The 20,622-nt window shown below is 44.5% G+C and overlaps 1 protein-coding gene across 3 annotated transcripts in view; it reads right to left on the bottom strand.

Annotated features, from left to right (window-relative positions):
• The window catches only part of MYO1B (myosin IB), a 159,141-nt gene that overhangs the window by 53,638 nt on the left and 84,881 nt on the right, over nt 1-20,622 (bottom strand). For all 3 annotated transcript variants that reach the window (XM_081861221.1, XM_081861223.1, XM_081861222.1), the window contains 4 exons: nt 15,971-16,065; nt 14,994-15,098; nt 11,497-11,543; nt 6,150-6,213 (listed from right to left, as the gene is read on the bottom strand). In XM_081861221.1, coding sequence (XP_081717347.1) covers nt 6,150-6,213; nt 11,497-11,543; nt 14,994-15,098; nt 15,971-16,065 — 311 coding nt within the window. The remainder of the gene's footprint in view (nt 1-6,149; nt 6,214-11,496; nt 11,544-14,993; nt 15,099-15,970; nt 16,066-20,622) is intronic.

A 20,622-nucleotide genomic window follows, 5' to 3' on the forward strand; every position in this document is an offset into this window, starting at 1 on the left:
ACAGAAACACCACCTCTTTTAAATGTGTACAATTGGTAAGCCATGCCACAAAAAAAACACCTTTGGGATGCTTTTCTCATCTATTATAAACAGTTAACTTCTCCTTCTTTCATTTGCGTTACAAACTGAATTCACATTTGGGAAAGGAATGACTACATAACACAAGCAAGAAATAAATGTCAGTAGTATAATATATTCTAAATGGTCCAGGAACAGTTATTTTTAGTCACTTCCTCTTCTTCCATTGCACAGTAGGGACCATCCTGGCTAACCAGTCTTTCCCTCCCTTTTCTTTCCTTTTTTTGTGTGGCAAGCAACAGAGTTGAAAGCTAAATATAAACTTGCAGCCTGACAAGCCACACACTTCCTTCCAAGACATGTGTGTCATCCCAAAGTGCTACTGAGGGGAAAGGGGGAGGTGGGGGGGTCTTGGACAGAGGAAATATGCCCAGACAAGGATTACCGCCTCTTCACCAGAGCAGTAGCAAATTCAGAACTGGATGGGAGCAGGAAAAAACAGAGCAGTTTAGTTAACCCTTTAGAATGGTGCATTCCATACAAAGCTACTGAAACAAGCAGTTAGTTGCTTAAAAGGTATCGGTAAAGGGACCCTGACCATTAGGTCCAGTCGTGGCCGACTCTGGGGTTGCGGCGCTCATCTCGCTTTACTGGCCGAGGGAGCCGGCATACAGCTTCCGGGTCATGTGGCCAGCATGACTAAGCCGCTTCTGGCAAACCAGAGCAGCGCACAGAAACGCCGTTCACCTTCCCGCCGGAGCGGTACCTATTTATCTACTTGCACTTTGACGTGCTTTCGAACTGCTAGGTTGGCAGGAGCAGGGACTGAACAACGGGAGCTCACCCCGTCGCGGGGATTCGAACCGCCGACCTACTGATTGGCAAGTCCTAGGCTCTGTGGTTTAACCCACAGCGCTACCCACGTCCCTGTTAGTTGTTTAAACGTACTTAAATCTGTTGAACCTAACTAAACTACAAAGGGACCCCGAGGATATTCTAGCCCAGGGGTCAGGAAACGGGCCAGATCAGGCCCATTTGCCTTCAGGATCCAGCCTGCAGACTGTCCGTGGATCGGTGTGGGGATTCTGTTTGTTCGGGCTGTGCCATTTCCCCCCCTGCATCATTCCATTCCTCCCCCTCTCCCTCACCCTCACACACACCACGGTGGTGCCTCTTCCCTCCCTCCTCCTGGCTTCTCCCCACCCTGCCTAGAGGAGGAAGGGGGCTGAGCTGAGCTGGCTGAGCGCCATTTTAAGCAGTCCCTCTCCGGAGCCAGCCCTTTCGCGCCATTCATCTTTCCACCGTGCCCTGGTGCTCCTGTGTGCCAGAGAGCGGAGCGGATGAGCTCGCTCTGCCTACCCACGAGAAGCAGCAGCAGTGGTGGTGGCGGCAGCAGCAGCCCCTGGGAAGGAGGGAGGAGGACTACTTGCCCCTGTTATGTACTGGGCCAGCAGGGGGATACTGTAGATAGTTTTCACTCAGGTCCACATATGCAAATAAGGGATCGAAAGTGACGTTCAGTGATTGGATAGTTACAGAAAATGGTTACTGTTGTGTTCTAGTGGAGCTCTATATAAGCAGGCTGGCTGAACCCTGCAGTTCAGTTCTGTTCTGGCCTGTGAATAAACAAGAGCTGTTTGAAGAATCGCTGTGTCATCTGATATGTTCACCCACAACCTAACAGCCCGCCTCGCCTCTTCTTCCAGCTCCACCCCCCGGTGCCGCTTCTCTGGCCCGCCACAAGGTCTGAGGGACAGTGGACCGGCCAGCAGCTAAAAAAAAATCGCCTACTCCTGTTCTGGTCCAATCCCCTGCAATGCAGGAATATACACCTGTCCCATACGGGGATTGAACTTACAACCTTAGTATTATCAGCACCACGCTCTAACCAACCGAGCTATCCGGGCTGGGTTGGAAGACAGGTTAACAAAAAGAACAAGCAACTACAAAACCCCCTCCATGAAGGTTGGAATCTAAAAGCATGGTGCAGAGAGCATTTTTATGCATCAGAAACACACACACAAACACAGTTAAGGCACTGCAGAAAAAGGTTTGAAAACCTCTTCACAGGTCTTTTACTCTCGGACAATTATTATTTGGACTGTTCTAGCAGGCAAGAAGAAGTGAAGCCTGAGACAGACTTCTGACATCCCAGAATAGCAAGCCGAAAAAAGAGCATCTGGGGGGCACCTGGTCCGGAACGCCAACAAAATTATCCCTATTTCACTGAGGACAGCACATCCTGCATTAAGCGAGAGCCTGCCTAGAACCCAGATGCCGTGCAGGCAAGGCGGCCGAGAGGTAAAAAGCAGCAAAACTGTGCAGCACCTATGAGGAACGGCATCATAATTCACTTCCTTTAAAAAGTTCGGTTTGGGATATTTCTCAAGATGCACCCTGGGCCAGCAAGGACAAGTGGATGGATTTGAAAGCAATTTAACGGTGAAACACTCAGTTACATTGAAGTTTCACTGGATAGGCTCAGTTGGTAGAGCATGAGTTTCTTAATCTCAGGGTTGTGGGTTCGAGTCTCACGTCGGGCAAAAGATTCATGCATTGAAGGGGGTTGGACTAGATTCTATGATCAACTCCTAATGTTCAAGTGATAGACAACACTGTTCCTTGCTAAGTATTTTCACTGCCACCCTGTCCCTCCTTTAAACGCTCCTCTTGTTTCTGCCTCTTTGAACTTGCAGTTCTTCCCTAAACGTCAGCTCCTTTTGCTCTTGCTGATGTATCTCCTGTTTTCGTCACCCTCCTGCCAGCCTCATGGGTGGCACAGAACCCCACAAATTGTTATGTACTGAAGTTCTCACCCTGGGCCAGCAGGGGGATACTGTAGATAGTTTTCACTCAGGTCCACATATGCAAATAAGGGATTGAAAGTGACATTCAGTGATTGGATAGTTACAGAAAATGGTTACTGTTGCATTCTAGTGGAGCTCTATATAAGCAGGCTGGCTGAACCCTTCAGTTCAGTTCTGTTCTGGCCTGTGAATAAACAAGAGCTGTTTGAAGAATCGCTCTGTCGTCTGATATGTTCACCCACAACTTAACACAAACCACTGGTCCTTTCCCTGGGATCTTTCTCCTCTCTTTCCCCCTCTTCTACCTGCAAATCCTCCTTCTCCTCAGGCTCCTGCCAGCTTCTGACACAATGCAGGTCGCTTAGTGGGTTAAGAGTGCTTCCACCATCTATTCCTTTTGGAAGAACCAAGGATAGGAAATGATTTGAAGCCTTCAGGAAAAAAGCAGGGCAGAAGTAAGGGGACACAGTCATGCTTTACAGGCCCAGAAAACTGCATCGGAAACTCATATACGATACACTAACAACTTAAAACAAGAGGCATGCATTTCCAAAAAGCGACTAGGGGAAGTACGGTAACCCAACAACAAAATAGGAGCCAAAAATTAATACCATAATATCTAACCATTAAAACAAAATTAAAATATTCCTTCCAGTAGCACCTTAGAAACCAACTAAGTTTGTTATCGGTATGAACTTTTGTGTGCATGCACACTTCTTCAGATACAAACCATTAAAAAACCATTAAAACCATTAAAAAGCAGAATTCCTTCACAAAACAATATGAAACATTTCCAAGCGTACTGCTTTTGTATCTCGCATATTCACATAATTAAAAGGCCAGCATAAAGGGACCTGGTGGATAATAACGGTGATTCCAGTTACTTGACACATTTTCTCCATTATAAAAGAAGCGAGGGTGGGGGAGTTTCTTTTCTAGCCAAATAAAAACCAACAGTCCTTGTTTGTATTATCGTGCTTCTGGAGGAGGAACAGATTTGGTACTTAATTATAGCCTTGCCCTGCCATTTGGGTTGCAAATATACCCATATTGATGAAAAGCTTTCCAAATAGCCATTACTGTACGTCATTCCATAGTTATTTCCTAGTCTATCATTATGGCGCTAAAAGGTAGGGCACAAACTCAGGGATCCTGCTCAGATGGCCAGTGGCAGAGTTCTGTACCTCCCTTAGCCCTCTTCTCTCTCTCAGCTGAGAATCTGAAAAGGACAAAGCATAACTTTGCAGCGCTGCAATAACTCGCTTATCTTGGGGGGGGGGGGACTCCAGGATAACTTGTCTGAGGCTGCCCCAAGGCTTCTCATTGCACTAAACCAGGCATAGGCAAATTCAGCCCTCCAGATGTTTTGGGACTACAACTCCCATGATCCCTAGCTAACAGGACCAGTGGTCAGGGATGAAGGGAATTGTAGTCCATAAACATCTGGAAGGCCAAGTTTGCCTGCACTAAACAATTTGTAATTTGAAAACATTAACTGTGTGTATTACATTTTTATATCACGGTTCTTCCATTGTGAACTCAAAGTGGTATAGATGGGACTTCCCACGTGGTCTCCAAGCCCTGGAAGACCCAGACCTGATAAACCTTCAGGGATTTAAAATATTTCAAAGCGCTCTCTCTCTCTCTCTCTCTCTCTCTCTTTCTCTCTCTCTCTATATATATATGGTTGTGCAACTGTCAGATTTGTTAATTGTCAGCATTCACTACAACAAACGGAACAGTTGAAACCCATTAGCACAACGACATCCCCTGGTGCAAGACGTGAAAATTGCTCATTCTGCAAGCGTCCTAAATCCTTGCAACCTCAGCCCAACAATGCCATGGTTTCAATGGGCTGGGAATTACTAAATGCAAGACTTGTGCAGTTTGTTAAACTACGTTTTTGCATTAACGTCTGAACAAGGATGTTGTTTTCGACTCCTGGATTGCAAACCAATGTCAAGCCTTGGTTCACAAACCTGGTTTGTAGTTACAAACCACAGAGCTTAACGAATGGTACAGATTCAAAGGAAAATTGTGGCTTAATGTACCCCAGAAGTATTACACTAAAGAGAGAAGGGGAAGGAAGAACAGCAGGCACGGATACAACGCTGATCCTCAGCCAGATATCCCAAAACAGTTAATTCTAAAATAAAAACAAAATTAAAAATTAAAATCTGCTGCCTCGGCTGGGAGCAACTTTTAAATCAATTCATCTAAATGATTAGTTGACTAAATGTTGCAAACCACCCCACCCCCATTCACCCGCTCAAAGATGCTATTTTAGACTGGAGTAGATTAACAAGGGAATTGCCAGTCCTTTGATTTCAAGTTTCATGCACTGAAAAGGAACCTCCAACGAGACTGACATTTTTAGATCAAAGGGTGCAGTTTTAACTATTTGCCTGGAGGCTAGTGTGACGGGATGACAGAACTTTCTTTAAGCAAGAGCTTTTCCCAAGGAGAAATGTATAGATTTGCTACTGAGTATACCCTGGTGAAGTCCAACTTTTACTGGTGACTTCATGCTTTACTGAAACAACTCAGGAACAATAAGAGTTTGATTAAAAGCTGGCTCCTTCTCGGTTCCACAGAATGGAAGCTATGTGACCGGCTTTTGAAGAGCAGGCGTGCAATAGGTTAAGGAGGACTGTAATTTGATGAACAAACAAATAGCAGCATTTGGAGGCTTAGGCTATTGTTCTTCAAGTAAGACTGGCTAAAGCAAAAATAAAAAAAAGCATGCATATAACGTATCTGGCTGGGTGAATAATGTCGAGTCGAAAGAAAATTCCACGAAGGGAAGCTCAGCTTAATGAGAGAGCCGGGTGACAATGCATCAAAGAGCAGTTGTGTTCTCCAGCGCTTTTGCTTAGTTGGGGACAATGTGAATCTGATAGGTTGCACTCAGTGCTACATACAATTCATTCTGTGATACAGAGAGATCTTTCACAAACACACACCCTTTATGCGCGGCAGCTGCATAACCTCAGGTCTCCATACGTTTCCCCTGAAAGGATCTGGGAAAGGATCTTTTTGAAGAAATGACAGGCAGGGTAAGGATTCAGGGTCACTTAGATGCACCTGCCCAAGCCATCTGCTAACACTGGTGGTGTGGAGGGTGGGGCCTTATGGGAACACATGCAACATGTAGTTTGGCAAAAGGATCTGAATGTTTAAATAAGACAGGCCAGTTCTCCATATATATATATTTTTGCAAACTACAGATTTGAGGAATTATGTCCGTCAAATGCTCAATCTAAATTGCACTTCCTTGCATGTGGCATAATGAATATACTCACAGGAATTTATGCCAGTACTTACAATTGCTTATAACTCCTCCAAGCGGATCACCCTTGAAATCAAATTCGATGTCCATGTACTTTCCCTGCAAAGAGAACAGATTTGGGGGGGAAACTTGCATGAAACAAAAGAGGTAGCCTGACATTTTCAAGCCGTCCTTGGAGTAACATGTCGTACGAGAAATTCCATTGTCCTGAAGTGTGTATATTTAAGTGTAAATGACTTCTAATAATCTTCAGATTAAGATCTCCTGAGCTGCACTCTAACTGGGTCAAACCAAATAATGAATGCTAATTTATTTTTAACCAAGCAAAGGAAAGATCTGACGGCTCATAAGAGCCAAGCTATTAAATTAATTTTTGCTTGCAGGCCAGATCACCACTATATCAACTCGGCAAGAAATTTTTAACAACTGCAACAACAACAACAACAACCATAAAGTTAATATCTGGACATTTACTGAAGGCACTTCAACTCCCTGTGACATTTACTGGTGCAAGTCAGTTTCCCCAGTATTTTCCTCTGGGCCTATTATCTTAAGATTTACCGGGAAATCTCACCATTTGCAAGTTCCTGACATTTCTTGCCTGCCTCTCACACACAGCTGACTAGAAATAAGGGCAATTACTGACGTTGCAAGGTCAGATAAGAGCCTTTTGGAAATTTGGCCAAGTAAAGAACTCTGCAGAGGATGAAAGAACAATGCATCTGAAAGCAGCATTTTAAAATGGACAGGCTACTGAAAAGCTTTCAAAATCCTGACTCTGCATGGGTGTACAGTTGGCCAGTTAGAAGTCCCATCATATCTAGCATAGCAACTGGCTGCTGAGCTCCAAGGCAGGAGGAACAGTTTATACCAGGTATCCCCAACCTTTGGCCCTCCAGATGTTTTGGTCCTGTTAGCTAGGGATCATTGGAGTTGTAGGCCAAAACATCTGGTTGGAGATGACTGGTTTATACAGACCAGAACATCCACATTACATCAATGCACAGCCATTGGGAGGAGCTACAGTGGCAATGCTAACTTTTTGTCCTCCTTTATTAAATACAGTGGTACCTCAGGTTAAGTACTTAATTCGTTCCGGAGGTCCGTTCTTAACCTGAAACTGTTCTTAACCTGAAGCACCACTTTAGCTAATGGGGCCTCCTGCTGCTGCCGCGCCGCCGGAGCCCGATTTCTGTTCTTATCCTGAAGCAAAGTTCTTAACCTGAAGCACTATTTCTGGGTTAGAAGTCTGTAACCTGAAGCGTATGTAACCCGAGGTACCACTGTATTGGGGGGGTGGGGGTAGGATTCTTCTCTACACCAGCTATAGGAAACCGTGTGCCGTTGAAATGCTGTAAGACTTCGACTCCCATCAACCCCAGCCAGTATGGACAATGGTCAGGGATAATGGGAGTTGTAGTCCAACAACATCCATTGAGCCACAAGTTCTCCACTCCTATTACCAGGGACGGGGAATCTCCAGCCCACAAACCTAAGTAGGCTCACCAGGCCACCCCACTTGAGCCATGAGACTGTTTCTGCCAATCCACACTCACCTGCTGTATGCCATGGTTTGTTTGCCTGCCCTACCCCAGAGACTCCAAACTATAGAGCCTTGGGGCAAGAGGAGGGCTGGAAGGAAAACACTCCCAAGGCTATGTGGCTCGCCCTGGCACTTTGCTGCCAACTCTGGCCGTCAACAGAGTTTCTTCATCCCACTCTTTCACTACAAACCCTCCTTCCCAGACTAGACAACTTTGTTCCACAGCAGCTACTGAGGAGGGGGACATTTAAAGCCCCCGCAGCTCAGCTCTCCCTACTAACATCTAAAATAGAATAAGTAAGAAAGTGGTAGAATTAAATGAATTGCGTACAGTGGTACCTCTGGTTAAGTACTTAATTCGTTCTGGAGGTCCGTTCTTAACCTGAAACTGTTCTTAATCTGAGGCACCACTTTAGCTAATGGGGGCCTCCTGCTGCTGCCGCGCCACCGGAGCACGATATCTGTTCTCATCCTGAAGCAAAGTTCTTAACCCGAGGTACTATTTCTGGGTTAGCAGAGTCTGTAACCTGAAGCGTATGTAACCTGAAGCGTATGTAACCCAAGGTACCACTGTACAAGAGTCCCTCAATTTAACAAGGTAAACTGGAGTAACAACTACAGTCATAGCTAAAAGTAAAGGGACCCCTGACCATTAGGTCCAGTCGTGGCCGACTCTGAGGTTGCGGTGCTCATATTGCTTTACTGGCCAAGGGAGCCGGCGTACATGTGACCAGCATGACTAAGCTGCTTATGGCGAACCAGAGCTGCGCATGGAAACGCCATTTACCTTCCCGCCAGAGCGGTACCTATTGATCTACTTGCACTTTGACATGCTTTTGAACTGCTAGGTTGGCAGGAGCAGGGACCAAGCAATGGGAGCTCACCCCGTCGCGGGGATTTGAACCGCCAACCTTCTGATTGGCAAGTCCTAGGCTCTGTGGAATAACCCACAGCGCCACCCACATCCCAGCTACAGCCATACCTCGGGATAAATACGCTTCAGGTCGAGCGCTTTCAGGCTGTGCTTCGCGGCGACCCGGAAGTAATGGAGCGCGTTACTTCTGGGTTTTGCTGCTCATGCATGCGCAGTCGGTCAAAATGACGTCATGCGCATGCGCAGAAGTGGCGAAACACACCCCGTGCACGTTAAGACGCGCTGTCGCATCTTATGTTCTGTTTGGGATGCTAGCGGGGCTCCGGAACGGATCCCGTTTGCATCCCGAGGTACCATTGTATTTATAATGTGGATATATAGAGAGAGGGGGGTAGATTTACATGGCAGTTAATGAAAAAAAATAATAATAGAGCATTCACATAGGTAAAAGTGGCAATTAAAAAAAAGTTCAAACTCCTAAAGGTATAGAAATTCAGTGAGCTTTTATTCAACAGTCAGTACTGCCCATAAGAAAAGATGTTTGCCAGCAATTTGCAAGTCATAGCTGCAAAGTAATTAGCACCTCCAGTGCTAATCATCTGATCTTCAATGCACTTGGTGCCCTGGACTCACAGGGCTAGTTTTCACACTCCCAGAAACAATAATCCCTGATCCTGGCAACCTGGTGTTTCCTCATGCATATGCTTTTGGGGCATGCCTGCCTGACCCATAGTAGGGGCTCGGAGACCTTGCTTCTCAAAGTCTCCCTTTTCTGACATGAAAACCACACAAGCTAAGGGGACAGATCAATCAGCAGCAGAAACGGTCCAGCATGGCTCACAAACACCATTTGTACACACAGAACCCCTCTCTCTGGGATAGCTCAGTTGGTAGAGCATGAGGCTTAATCTCCAGGTCGTGGGTTCGAGCCCCACGTTGGGCACAAGATTCCTGCATTGCAGAGGGTTGGACTAGATGATCCTAGTCGTCCCTTCCAACTCTACAATTCTATGATTCCCTGACTGAGGATGAATCACAGAGTGCCCAATTCATGGCATCCCTTGACTCTCGACAGATGACATCCCTTTCGAACTGCTAGGTTGGCAGAAGCTGGGACAGAGCAATGGGAGCTCACCCCGTCACGGGGATTCGATATGCTGACCTTCCGATCGGCAAGCCAGAGGGGCTCAGTGGTTTAGACCACAGCACCACCCACATTTTGTATACTACACAGACTCTCAAAAGTTATGGAATAATGCTTCTCTCCCCATAATCCAGGGGTCCCCAAACTAAGGCCTGCGGGCCGGATAAGGCCCGAGGGAGTACCGTATTTTTTGCTCTATAAGACTCACTTTTTCCCTCCTAAAAAGTAAGGGGAAATGTGTGTGCATCTTATGGAGCGAATGCATGCTGCGCAGCTATCCCAGAAGCCAGAACATCACGAGGGATCACTGCTTTCGCTGCGCAGCAATCCCTCTTGCTGTTCTGGCTTCTGAGATTCGAAATATTTTTTTTCTTGTTTTCCTCCTCCCAAAACTAGGTGCGTCTTATGGTCTGGTGCACCTTGTAGAGCGGAAAATAACGGTGATTTATCCGGTCCGTGGCGACCCCCGCCACCCTCTCTTACTGGTGCTGCGCTGCGCGACTGCCCCCATCCAGGTCGGAGGAGCACCGGAAATAGCTTGCGCACATGCGCAAGCATTATTTGCATATGCGCAAGCATTATTTCTGACGCACATCCAGGTCGGAGGAGGCCTGTGCACATGCACCCAACTATTTCCGGTGCTCCTCTGACCCCAAAGTGCGCCAGAAATAGCGTGCGTGCACGTGTATGGGCACGCGCTCCCTTGCCCTCCGGCCCGCCGCATGATCGGTGCTGGAGACACCGGCCCAAGGCATGGTAAGTTTGCTGACCCCTGCCTAACCTTCTGAGGTGCAATACTGCCAGCACAGCTTCTCTCCCTGCCTTCTGACTTTCTTCCACATCAGACAGCCTCGTGGTTGTACCTTACTACAGTTTATTTACTTAGCAGAGACTTTACATAAGGGTGACAGGCATTGCTATTTACAATGACAACAGCAGTAAAGCCCTGTATAAAATAAAAACAGATTATGGAAAAGCCACAATGCTAAGAATTCAAACCATTTCAGAAGAACTTTCCGAAGATTTTCAAAAGCTGCAGAGAAGCAGGGTTTTCACCTAACCTGCAACATTTCCCATAGCCTTTCTATTACAAATCCTGGAATATTCTGCATAGGCCTGACAGCATTGTCCTCATTTTCCAGGAATTCATTTTGCAACATTTAGGGTTCAAGGTCACGGTTAGGTGAAGTGGTTACGGCTTTCACTCTCCTGTTCAAAACATTTCTTAGAATGCCACAGAAACGATTTCTGCCTCGCTTTCAGAAACAGCTACCTGAAAATACAGCTACCAAACAGCATTTAAGTCAAACAAATCTGAATATGCCTTGATCCAACATTCTTACGCCATAAACAGAAGGGGAGTTTGGGCACAGAAAGGCCTTGGGCAAGGCTTTAAATGCTAACTCTGAATATAAAAAAGAAAAGAAACAATTGTGGAACATTAGTTCAACATTCCATTGTCATCTTTATGATTCTGGTAGAATCCATCAACCAATAGAATTTGTGTGCCTTCCATAGATATATAGATACACCTGTACTTTGGAATTCTCTTGCCTGTTGACATTATGAATTATATTGTTTTAGATGTCTGCTAAAAACTTTTCACTTGTTTGTTTCTGCAAGCCTACCCAGACATGTAACCTTTGTTTTCAAAACATTTTAATGATTTTATCTTTGTTTTACATACATACAATAGCTTTAGTTGGACTGTGGATTTTAGCTGTGTTTATCTCCAATTCTATCTGTACACGGCTTGGAGAGCTCATTGGTCAAAGCAGTTTATAAATCAATCAATCAATCAATCAATCAATCAATACTTACAAATCTCGATGAGTTGTCATTCCTTACGGTTTTGGCATTTCCAAATGCTGGAAGGAAGGAAGGAGAAAAAAGTAAAATATGTGTTTTAAAAGCCAAGTCAATCTGCAAGAATAAACAAAGACATTTATTGAGGTTGTTGCCAGCTTTACCTTCTAATAAAAATATAAAAAGATAAAAAGGTAAAGGTAAAGGGACCCCTGACCATTAGGTCCAGTCGTGGCCGACTCTGGGGTTGCGGCACTCATCTCGCTTTATTGGCCGAGGGAGCTGGCGTACAGCTTCCGGGTCGTGTGGCCAGCATGACTAAGCCGCTTCTGGCGAACCAGAGCAGCGCACGGAAACGCCGTTTACCTTCCTGCCGGAGCAGTACCTATTTATCTACTTGCACTTTGAAGTGCTTTCGAACTCCTAGGTTGGCAGGAGCAGGGACCGAGCAACGGGAGCTCACCCTGTCGCGGGGATTCGAACCACCAACCTTCTGATTGGCAAGTCCTAGGCTCTGTGGTTTAACCCACAGTGCCACCTGCGTCCCTAATAAAAAGATAGATAATCCAAAATGAGGGGTGATGAAATCACAATGCAAACCAGAGTTTGATCCTGGCTTGCAGAGTTTTCCTCAAACCATGGAACGAAGGGAACAGCTGGTGGGGGAGGTAGAAAAGTATGAGCATGAGGTCCCCCACCAATCATTCATGTAACATGAAACCATGGTTTGATGTTACGTCTGCACCAGCCCAATGCAACACTGGTTCAGAAAATTATTGGGCCATGCATTTTTTTTTAAAAAAAAGATTTGTTTATTTTAGTCCCTCCTTCTGGTCCCAGAGCAAGCAATTTGTCACTATTTTTGGTCCTACACTATGCCATGTGGAATTAATACTTCATGCTATTCTCTGTTGATTAAATTGCATTATGACCTTCCTATCTCCTACCAACTCCATAGACAACCATGGTGGATTTGTGTGCTTTGCCATCAATACATACATCAATACATAACCAATGCTCAAGTCAAGTGGACATTTGGGTGGGTGGAAAAATGTTGATTCTGCTTTAGCAAATCTGCATTTTGAGATTTACCAGGATGAAAGAACTGAAGCCCAAAGGCAGCATGTGTCACTGTTGTTGTTCAGGGTAACTGAAACAATTGTTCTGAAAACTTTATACAGTGCAAAGTTTGCAAGCGATAAATCATATTTCCAGTCTCCGGGCAGCATATCATTAAACATGAGGCTAAACACTGGGATCATTTATAAATGAATGCAGAATCAAACACAAGTGCTCCATTATAAGAGTTTGGAGACACATTCTTCCGCCTCACCATAAGTTCATTGTTTCCTGATATTCATGTACAGCAGATACACACCAGATGGAATGCAGAATTTGATCACTTGGTAACTTAGACAGGCAAAATCTTAAGAAGTTCTTGAAGTGTGATTCCAAACAAAGGTAGAAGACAATGCAATTTACATACGGTTTGCGAACAGCTTCCATTTGAAGCCATTACATCATAATAAAGAGAGTACAGTGGTACCTCAGGTTACATATACTTCAGGTTACATACGCTTCAGGTTACAGACTCCGCTAACCCAGAAATAGTACCTCGGGTTAAGAACTTTGCTTCAGGGTGAGAGCAGAAATTGTGCTCTGGCGGCGCAGCAGCAGCAGGAGGCCTCATTAGCTAAAGTGGTGCTTCAGGTTAAGAACAGTTTCAGGTTAAGAAAGGTCCTCCGGAACGAATTAAGTACGTAACCAGAGGTACCACTGTACAAGTTAATATTGCTACTCAAATTATAAACAGAAGGGCAATAGGAAGTATGAAACCATATGGGATAAAAATAAATGTGGGATACTATTAAAATCTACAGGCAGTGAGAGACTAATAGGTTGGCTATGCAGCATCATTTTGGAATTCAAAAATGAAGGAACATTTGTGGAAATAGGGCAGAGATCTAGAACAAGATGCAGAAAAAATGTTATGGATTTGTGTGAAAAATCCCACCAAAATTGATCACTGCTGTTTTGGAACCATGCTCCGCATGTGGTGGGTGTGCAAAAAGATCAAAGCCTTTTGGAAGATTTTTTTTGCTGAAATGCAATACCAGTGGTGCCAGGGACACCACAAGCGTGGAAGCAGGACTCTGCACACACATCTCCACAATTCCCATCTTGCTATGCACAACTGGGGGTTGTACATGCAGCTCCCCTCTCTGATCCAGAATCCACAATAGTGGAGTCAATTTTGAAAAGCTAAAGTCCTGGAGATTGGCTTCTTGACTAGGATGGGGAAACCAGGGGATATAAGCCAATCTTCTACTCCTCTCCCCAAGAGAAGACCGGCTAAGGCGATGTAAGAATATCCAATGGTGCAGATCCACTAGGGACATCAAGCTCAGGTCAGAGTAGAGTGTGAACAAACCTCTAAAAACCACTAATTCATTTGTAGGAGGTAGATGAGCTGTTACATTTAAATGCATCTGTATAATAAATGTTTGCTTGCTGAATAACCTTTTTTTAAAAAAAATAAAAATCTTGAATTACAAAAGAATGTGCAATGTCTCTTCCTTTCTTTGCAGATCACAGAGTCTCTTAGTTATGTTCAGTGTAAGACAAGGTTGTATCTAGCATTGGGTTGAAGGGAAAGAGAGCTTAGGGGAGAACGTGGTGGGGAGAAGTTGGGTAGTTAACTTACATATTATTTTTCCTTTTTGCAAAATTGGTATATGTGTGAGGTTTTTGTATCAGCATCACTTGGGCAGGTTCTCTTTCTGTTCATTTGTTGGTTTACATTAGGAGGTAGGTAAAGGTAAAGGACTCCTGGACGGAGAAGTAAAGTCAAAGGCAACTATGGAGTTGGGGTGCTCATCTCGATTTCAGGCCAAGGGAGCTGGCGTTTGTCCACAGATAGCTTTCCGGGTCATGTGGCTAGCATGACTAAACCGCTTCTGGCGCAACAGAACACCATGACAGAAACCAGAGCGCACGGAAACACCATTTACCTTCCCGCCACAGCAGTACCTATTTATCTACTTGCACTGGTGTGTTTTCGAACTGCTAGGTTGACAGGAGCTGGGACAGAGCAACGGGAGGTCACTCCGTTGCAGGGATTTGAACCACCAACCTTCCGATTGGCAAGCCCAAGAGGCTCAGTGGTTTAGACCACAGCGCCACCGGTGTCCCTTGGTTTACAATAGCAGTGAGAGAAGGTTGGGTGAGGCAGGGCGTGTTTGATTGCCTTTGATTAACTTTAGTGAGATTTGTTTGGATGTGTGGGAGGGGAGAAGGGGTGCTGGGTCAAGTTGGCCATATTGATCTATATGCTGTTGGTGGATCCCTGTTATTGTTTTTGTCATTTTCGGCTGTGCATGTAATAAAGGGGAGCCAAGCTGGTTGAATAACTTAAACCCAATAACTGCTGTTTAGAGCTTTCAACTGTGTATTCAGCAACTGTGTTACTACAAGTGAAGTACATACACCAGTATTAGTTACTACTTCCTTACCTTCAAGCACTGGATTGGACTGCAAAAGCTGTTCTTTCACTTGATTAACTTCGGCTCCTTTGCCACAAACAGCTGCCACATAGGACATGACAAGTTTGCTGGCCTCTAAAGGTTAAACAGACAAACAAACATTGCTTTCTAAGCTGAAAAAGATCCTATCCAAAATCATAACTTGAAGGAGAAATCCCCGAATGAACCACGCAGAAATAATGCATTATTCAGGTTTCAAGCCTTATTGTTTTCAGCTTTTATGCTTGACAACACATTGCACTTTTAGCAAAATTGCGCTAAGGAATGAAGGAAATGCCATGGCAAAACCCACACGAGACAAAGTCTAGAAGTCACTATCTCCCGATGCTCCCTGAATGTTGCTGCGGAGGAGGAATACTGCAAAGGGAGGAAGGAGCGAAGGGGGAGAGGGGTGAGCAGGCAGGCGAGGAAGGAATTGGTGGCAGGGAGAGGGAGAAGGATGGGGTGGGGGTGCCCCAAATTTCCCTCTCAAAATGCTAGAGGGTATGTAATATGGAGGAGATGATCCACAGAGACTAAGCGGTTCTTCAAATGGAAGCAGGCATGAAATACTGTATTTTTTGCTCTATGAGACTCACTTTTTCCCTTCTAAAAAGTAAAATGTGTGTGCGTCTTATGGAGCGAATGCAGGCTGCGCAGCTATCCCAGAAGCCAGAACAGCAAGAGGGATTGCTGCTTTCACTGCACAGCGATCCCTCTTGTTGTTCTGGCTTCTGAGATTCAGGATATTTTTTTCCTGTTTTCCTCCTCCAAAAACTAGGTGCATCTTATGGTCTGGTGCGTCATATAGAGCGAAAAATACGGTAGTTTTCAACACAGCTAGACCAGACACACACAGTTCTAGGATTCGGATCAAGAACAGGGCACCCATGCTAATATCCCAGAGTGAATTAAAAGTTCGAAGGTCAGCCCTGGCTCCACTTCACTCTGAGGAAATCACGCATTACCTGTTTTTCCAGCTCCACTCTCTCCAGTTATAAGTATGCACTGGTCTTTATCCTGGTCTCTCAGAGATCGATATGCCTCATCTGACAGGGCAAAGCTAGGAAAGAGAACACGATAAATTGAGGAGACAGGTAAGCCCCATGTTTAATACACACATCGCAGCCTTCAGTCACTTCGGTGAACTGTGAAACATTTCTATCTAGGTCAGATCCATCAGCATTCAGGAGGCAGGAAAAACAATTCCTATTCAAGTCTTGAACACAAGAATTTCTCTGCAGTAGGCTGATAAAGCAGATCAGATGATAGACATTACAAATCAGTGCCACTGTGTAGTTTGGTCTTCTGCAAATCTGCTGACTATACACAATGTCTGATGGGAGGTTTGTACAGGCTATACTCCTATCTACAGCCAAAGCTATCCATTTATACAATGCAGAACTGGATGAAAGTAGCAAGCCTCTTTTTAAGATGTTTATAATATTTGGGCATAAAGACACGGCAGACAGGATAGACACGAGACATGCCAACTAATAGTCTTCTTCCCTGCCCCCTGGGTCTCATCCATGAAGTGAAGCAGCAACCATGGCATATTCTGGCAAAGAGACCTTTCATGCCACTACCTGCTGCCTCAAAACAGGGCTTACGGTGATCGGTTCAGTTGCTGGAATAACATGGTGGCAGACACTGTCCCAGTTTGCACTAACGCTAAGCCAAACCATGGTTTAGGGGAAACACCTGAGTGTGTGGAGACTGTGGCTGTTGTGCTATTCCTCTGGTCCAGCTGCTGCCACGCTGCCCATGGCTAAACTGTGGTTTGGCTTAACATGTTATCCAAATGCAGGGTTGTGTTTTGCCTCCCCCATATAAACTATGAGTGGTAAGCCAAGAGCAAACCTTGGTTATAGCTCATGGTATGTCTGGAGCTAGGCAAGTTATAAGCCTGGGTTCAGACAGCCAAACCAGGACTGAGAAGGAGCACAGCAATTGCAGTCTTTTCTCCAGGAACTCACTGCTTCCACTAAACCATGGTTTGGCTTTTCATTACATTACATTACATTACATTACATGCAAGCTGAGCCACTATATACTACGATGACAGTTCAAGGAACCCATCACTTAGAGACTATTTCCAGAGATATCCACATGATTATCAAAACACATGGCTCTAGAACACAAGAAGTGTCAAGCAGTGTATATTATCTTTTAAAAAGGAGGCTTTATTTTCAGGTGATGGACAGTGGCAAACACCAAATAATTGCCTGACATCAGGGCAATCATTTGGTGTTTGCAACTGCCCAACATTTTGGGGACACATCCTGACACCAATGCCTTTATATGAGAGGGGAAGGGAATTTAAGAAGTGTTACTGTGACATAGATATTCTCTAATACGCAGGAAGGATCCACAAATCCAGTTTTTTATTTAATTGAATATCTAGTCCAAATTGAAACCATGTACACAGAACACCAATATCAAATTTTAAAATTAAAAACAGGTGAACAAGCCTTTACAAAGATGAGGATGTAAAGGTTTTTCAAATTTAAACTGAGGCAATGGTGCTGTTCTTACAAAAGAACAGTTATTTGCACAACTTTATTTTTTGCAACATTCTTACCATTCATAGTAATGAAAAAATGGAAAACACAAAACTAAAAGTATTAAATGAGAAATTTAAATTTTAAAAATGCAAAACTTTTAAACAATTGCAAGTTGAGTGAAAAGTACATATACTGCTTGTAAAAATGTGGCTGTCTTTTCCCCAGTCTTCAAGCTAGATGCTTTTCAGAAGAGAGTATCTGGAAATCACATTTAGAAAAACTTAATAAGCTACATTTCTTTCACTGTCAGCAACCTTTTATAGTTCACTGAAATACCAGCGACCAAAAACCACTGGCCTAGCTCACGAAAACCCAGTAAGTTGGTGCTTTTGAGTATCGTCATTTATTTGGGGAAACTCCTTGGATACAAAACTAAGAATTTCTCCACCAATAGCCATTTTTAAACTGACCACAATAAGCATTGAGTTCATACCCATAAGCCTCTGCAACCAATTTGCTGATTGAGCAATTAGGGAGGCCTGTGCAGCTTCAACCATGACTAAGGCAGTCTCAACATGACCAAGACTGCCGGTCTGTGTGCTAGAATTTCTGCTAAACTCTTTGCAAGGCTTTGATTTTCCTGCATGATACCATGCTGCTCATAGCTGTCAACTTACAGATTTGAAAATAAGGGACCAGCAGCCTCGAAAATAAGGGATCAGTAGCCAAAATAAGGGATTTTAGTCAACCAGCAGCCAAACGAAGCCTCAAGTGGTGGTTCCCACAGCGCAGCAACCCGGCAAAGGGGATGCAGCAAAGAAAACCACTGACAACACTCCGCTGGGAAGCGCTGAGCAAAGGCGAGTCCCCAGGCAACGCGGCCGATTTGATCAGCACAAGACATGCAAGCTCCACCCCCCAGTTGTTCTTAGATTCCTTATTGGGTGAGCAACGCAGCCAAGCAACCCTGTTGGAGCCTGCCTCCTCCCTGGCTGGGAGGGAAGGAGGGAGAGGAGCTGTTTCCTTTGAAACCCAGGAAATTTAAGGGACATCATCAATAAGGGACAGCAGCGGGACATGGCGCTGGGATAAGGGACTGTCCCGCTAAATAAGGGACGCTTGACAGCTATGAATGCTGCACAGTGTCAAATCCGCTTGCAGACACCATAAACATGAATTAAGACATTCAATCAATGGAACACTTTAAGGAAAAACCAGCCCAAGTAAATATTATCCACACTTTATCCAGAGCACACTTCTGTGACTCTTGCTGATGTAAAGAATTAAAACGCCCTATTCCCTTTCAAAGTATCCAATAATCTGCACTGCTCATATCTCTTTGGCCCTTACCAACACTGTTTTCGATTGCCAGTTTCTGCCGATATCACAGCCAGACTATAAAAAGAATTTCCATGTGTTCTTTTAAGTGCTTTTTTAAAAAATATAAATTTTATTTAATATTCGACAATAACAATAAATCAACAATAACTAAAACATCAATTCATTACAGCTGACCATCTTTAACATTAGTTAACAAACTACAAAACATCACTTTGAGTTAGTCAACTTTTCATGTTTAACTTTATCTCTTTCTTAGCAGATCAGAAAGAAGGAGACCAAAGAAGAAAGTGAATAGAGGAAAAGAACCAAAGGAGGAGGAAAGGGAGAGAAAGGGGTGGAGGAGGGAAGAAAAAGGGGGGGGGGAGAAAAAAGAAGGAAATTAATAAAGAAGAGAATTGAAAAAAATCCATATGTTCTCTGCAGACTAATTGTATTAATCTTGCTGCTGAACTCCCATGAATTGCACACCATCTTAAACCTCTGATTCAGTTGTTTAAAGTCATACCAATGAATGTTAAAGCAACTCAGTTGGTTTTCAGAGTTTCTTAGGGGCATGCTGACTGCAGCACAATGTCAGAAACTCAGGTATGTAAGCTAGGCGCCAAATGGCTCTTTAAACCAAGCTTACAGTCTAGTTGCCATTTTGGAGCAAGACGGCTCTAAAGTCATGTTTTTCAAACGATGGACTGGCAGTGATTGATTCTCAGTTAAGCACCTGGCTAGTTCCTTGCCAACAAAGGTCCGTATAGTTAAAGCTATGGTTTTCCCAGTAGTGATGTATGGAAGTGAGAGCTGGACCATAAAGAAGGCTGATCGCCGAAGAATTCATGCTTTTGAATTATGGTGCTGGAGGAGACTCTTGAGAGTCCCATGGACTGCAAGAAGATCAAACCTATCCATTCTGAAGGAAATCAGCCCTGAGTGCTCACTGGAAGGACAGATCCTGAAGCTGAGGCTCCAATACTTTGGCCACCTCATGAGAAGAAAAGACTCCCTGGAAAAGACCCTGATGTTGGGAAAGACTGAGGGCACAAGGAGAAGGGGACTACAGAGGACAAGATGGTTGGATAGTGTTCTCGAAGCTACAAACATGAGTCTGACCAAACTGCGGGAGACAGTGGAAGACAGGAGTGCCTGGCGTGCTCTGGTCCATGGGGTCATGGAGAGTCAGACACGACTAAACGACTAAACAACAACAAGTTCAGCTGATAACCTTGAGCTAGGTTAAGAACTTTGAGAACCGGCCTATTCCGACCTCTTTTTCTTAATGGTGACATGGACCATTCATAATATAGGAATATTCTTCACCACTGTGAGCTGGGCAGTTGGGTGGAGTAAGCGAAGACAAGCTACAGCAATTAACTATAGCGTTGTTCACTGCTACCGCTCAGGCTGCTAAGAAGCAGCATTTTAGTTCCTGAAATTCATTCTGATTGTGCAAATACAATATAACTATTAGAATTCTACAGGATGTGGTATTAGTGTGTGAAAACAAAGATCCCCAGGCATGCATCTCCAGATGGTGGAAATGTCAGACACCATCCTGTTACCCAGGCATCTTTACTTGGTCGCAAGTCGTCAATAACCAGGGGCAAAATGCGCCTGGTGCATGGCTAATTTCAAACACTACTGCAACACAACCTTTCCACCTAGGGAGAGCCTTTATGCCACTTCGCGCCCCATTTTAAGCATTCATTTGGGAAGAGTCTGCTTAACATTTTGTACATTTCGCTATTGTCAGGTGACTAACAAGTAGTAGTACTATTTTAATCTCT

This window comes from Podarcis erhardii (genome assembly GCF_964252035.2).
Source record: "Podarcis erhardii genome assembly, chromosome: 1".
NCBI classification, from domain to species: domain Eukaryota; kingdom Metazoa; phylum Chordata; class Lepidosauria; order Squamata; family Lacertidae; genus Podarcis; species Podarcis erhardii.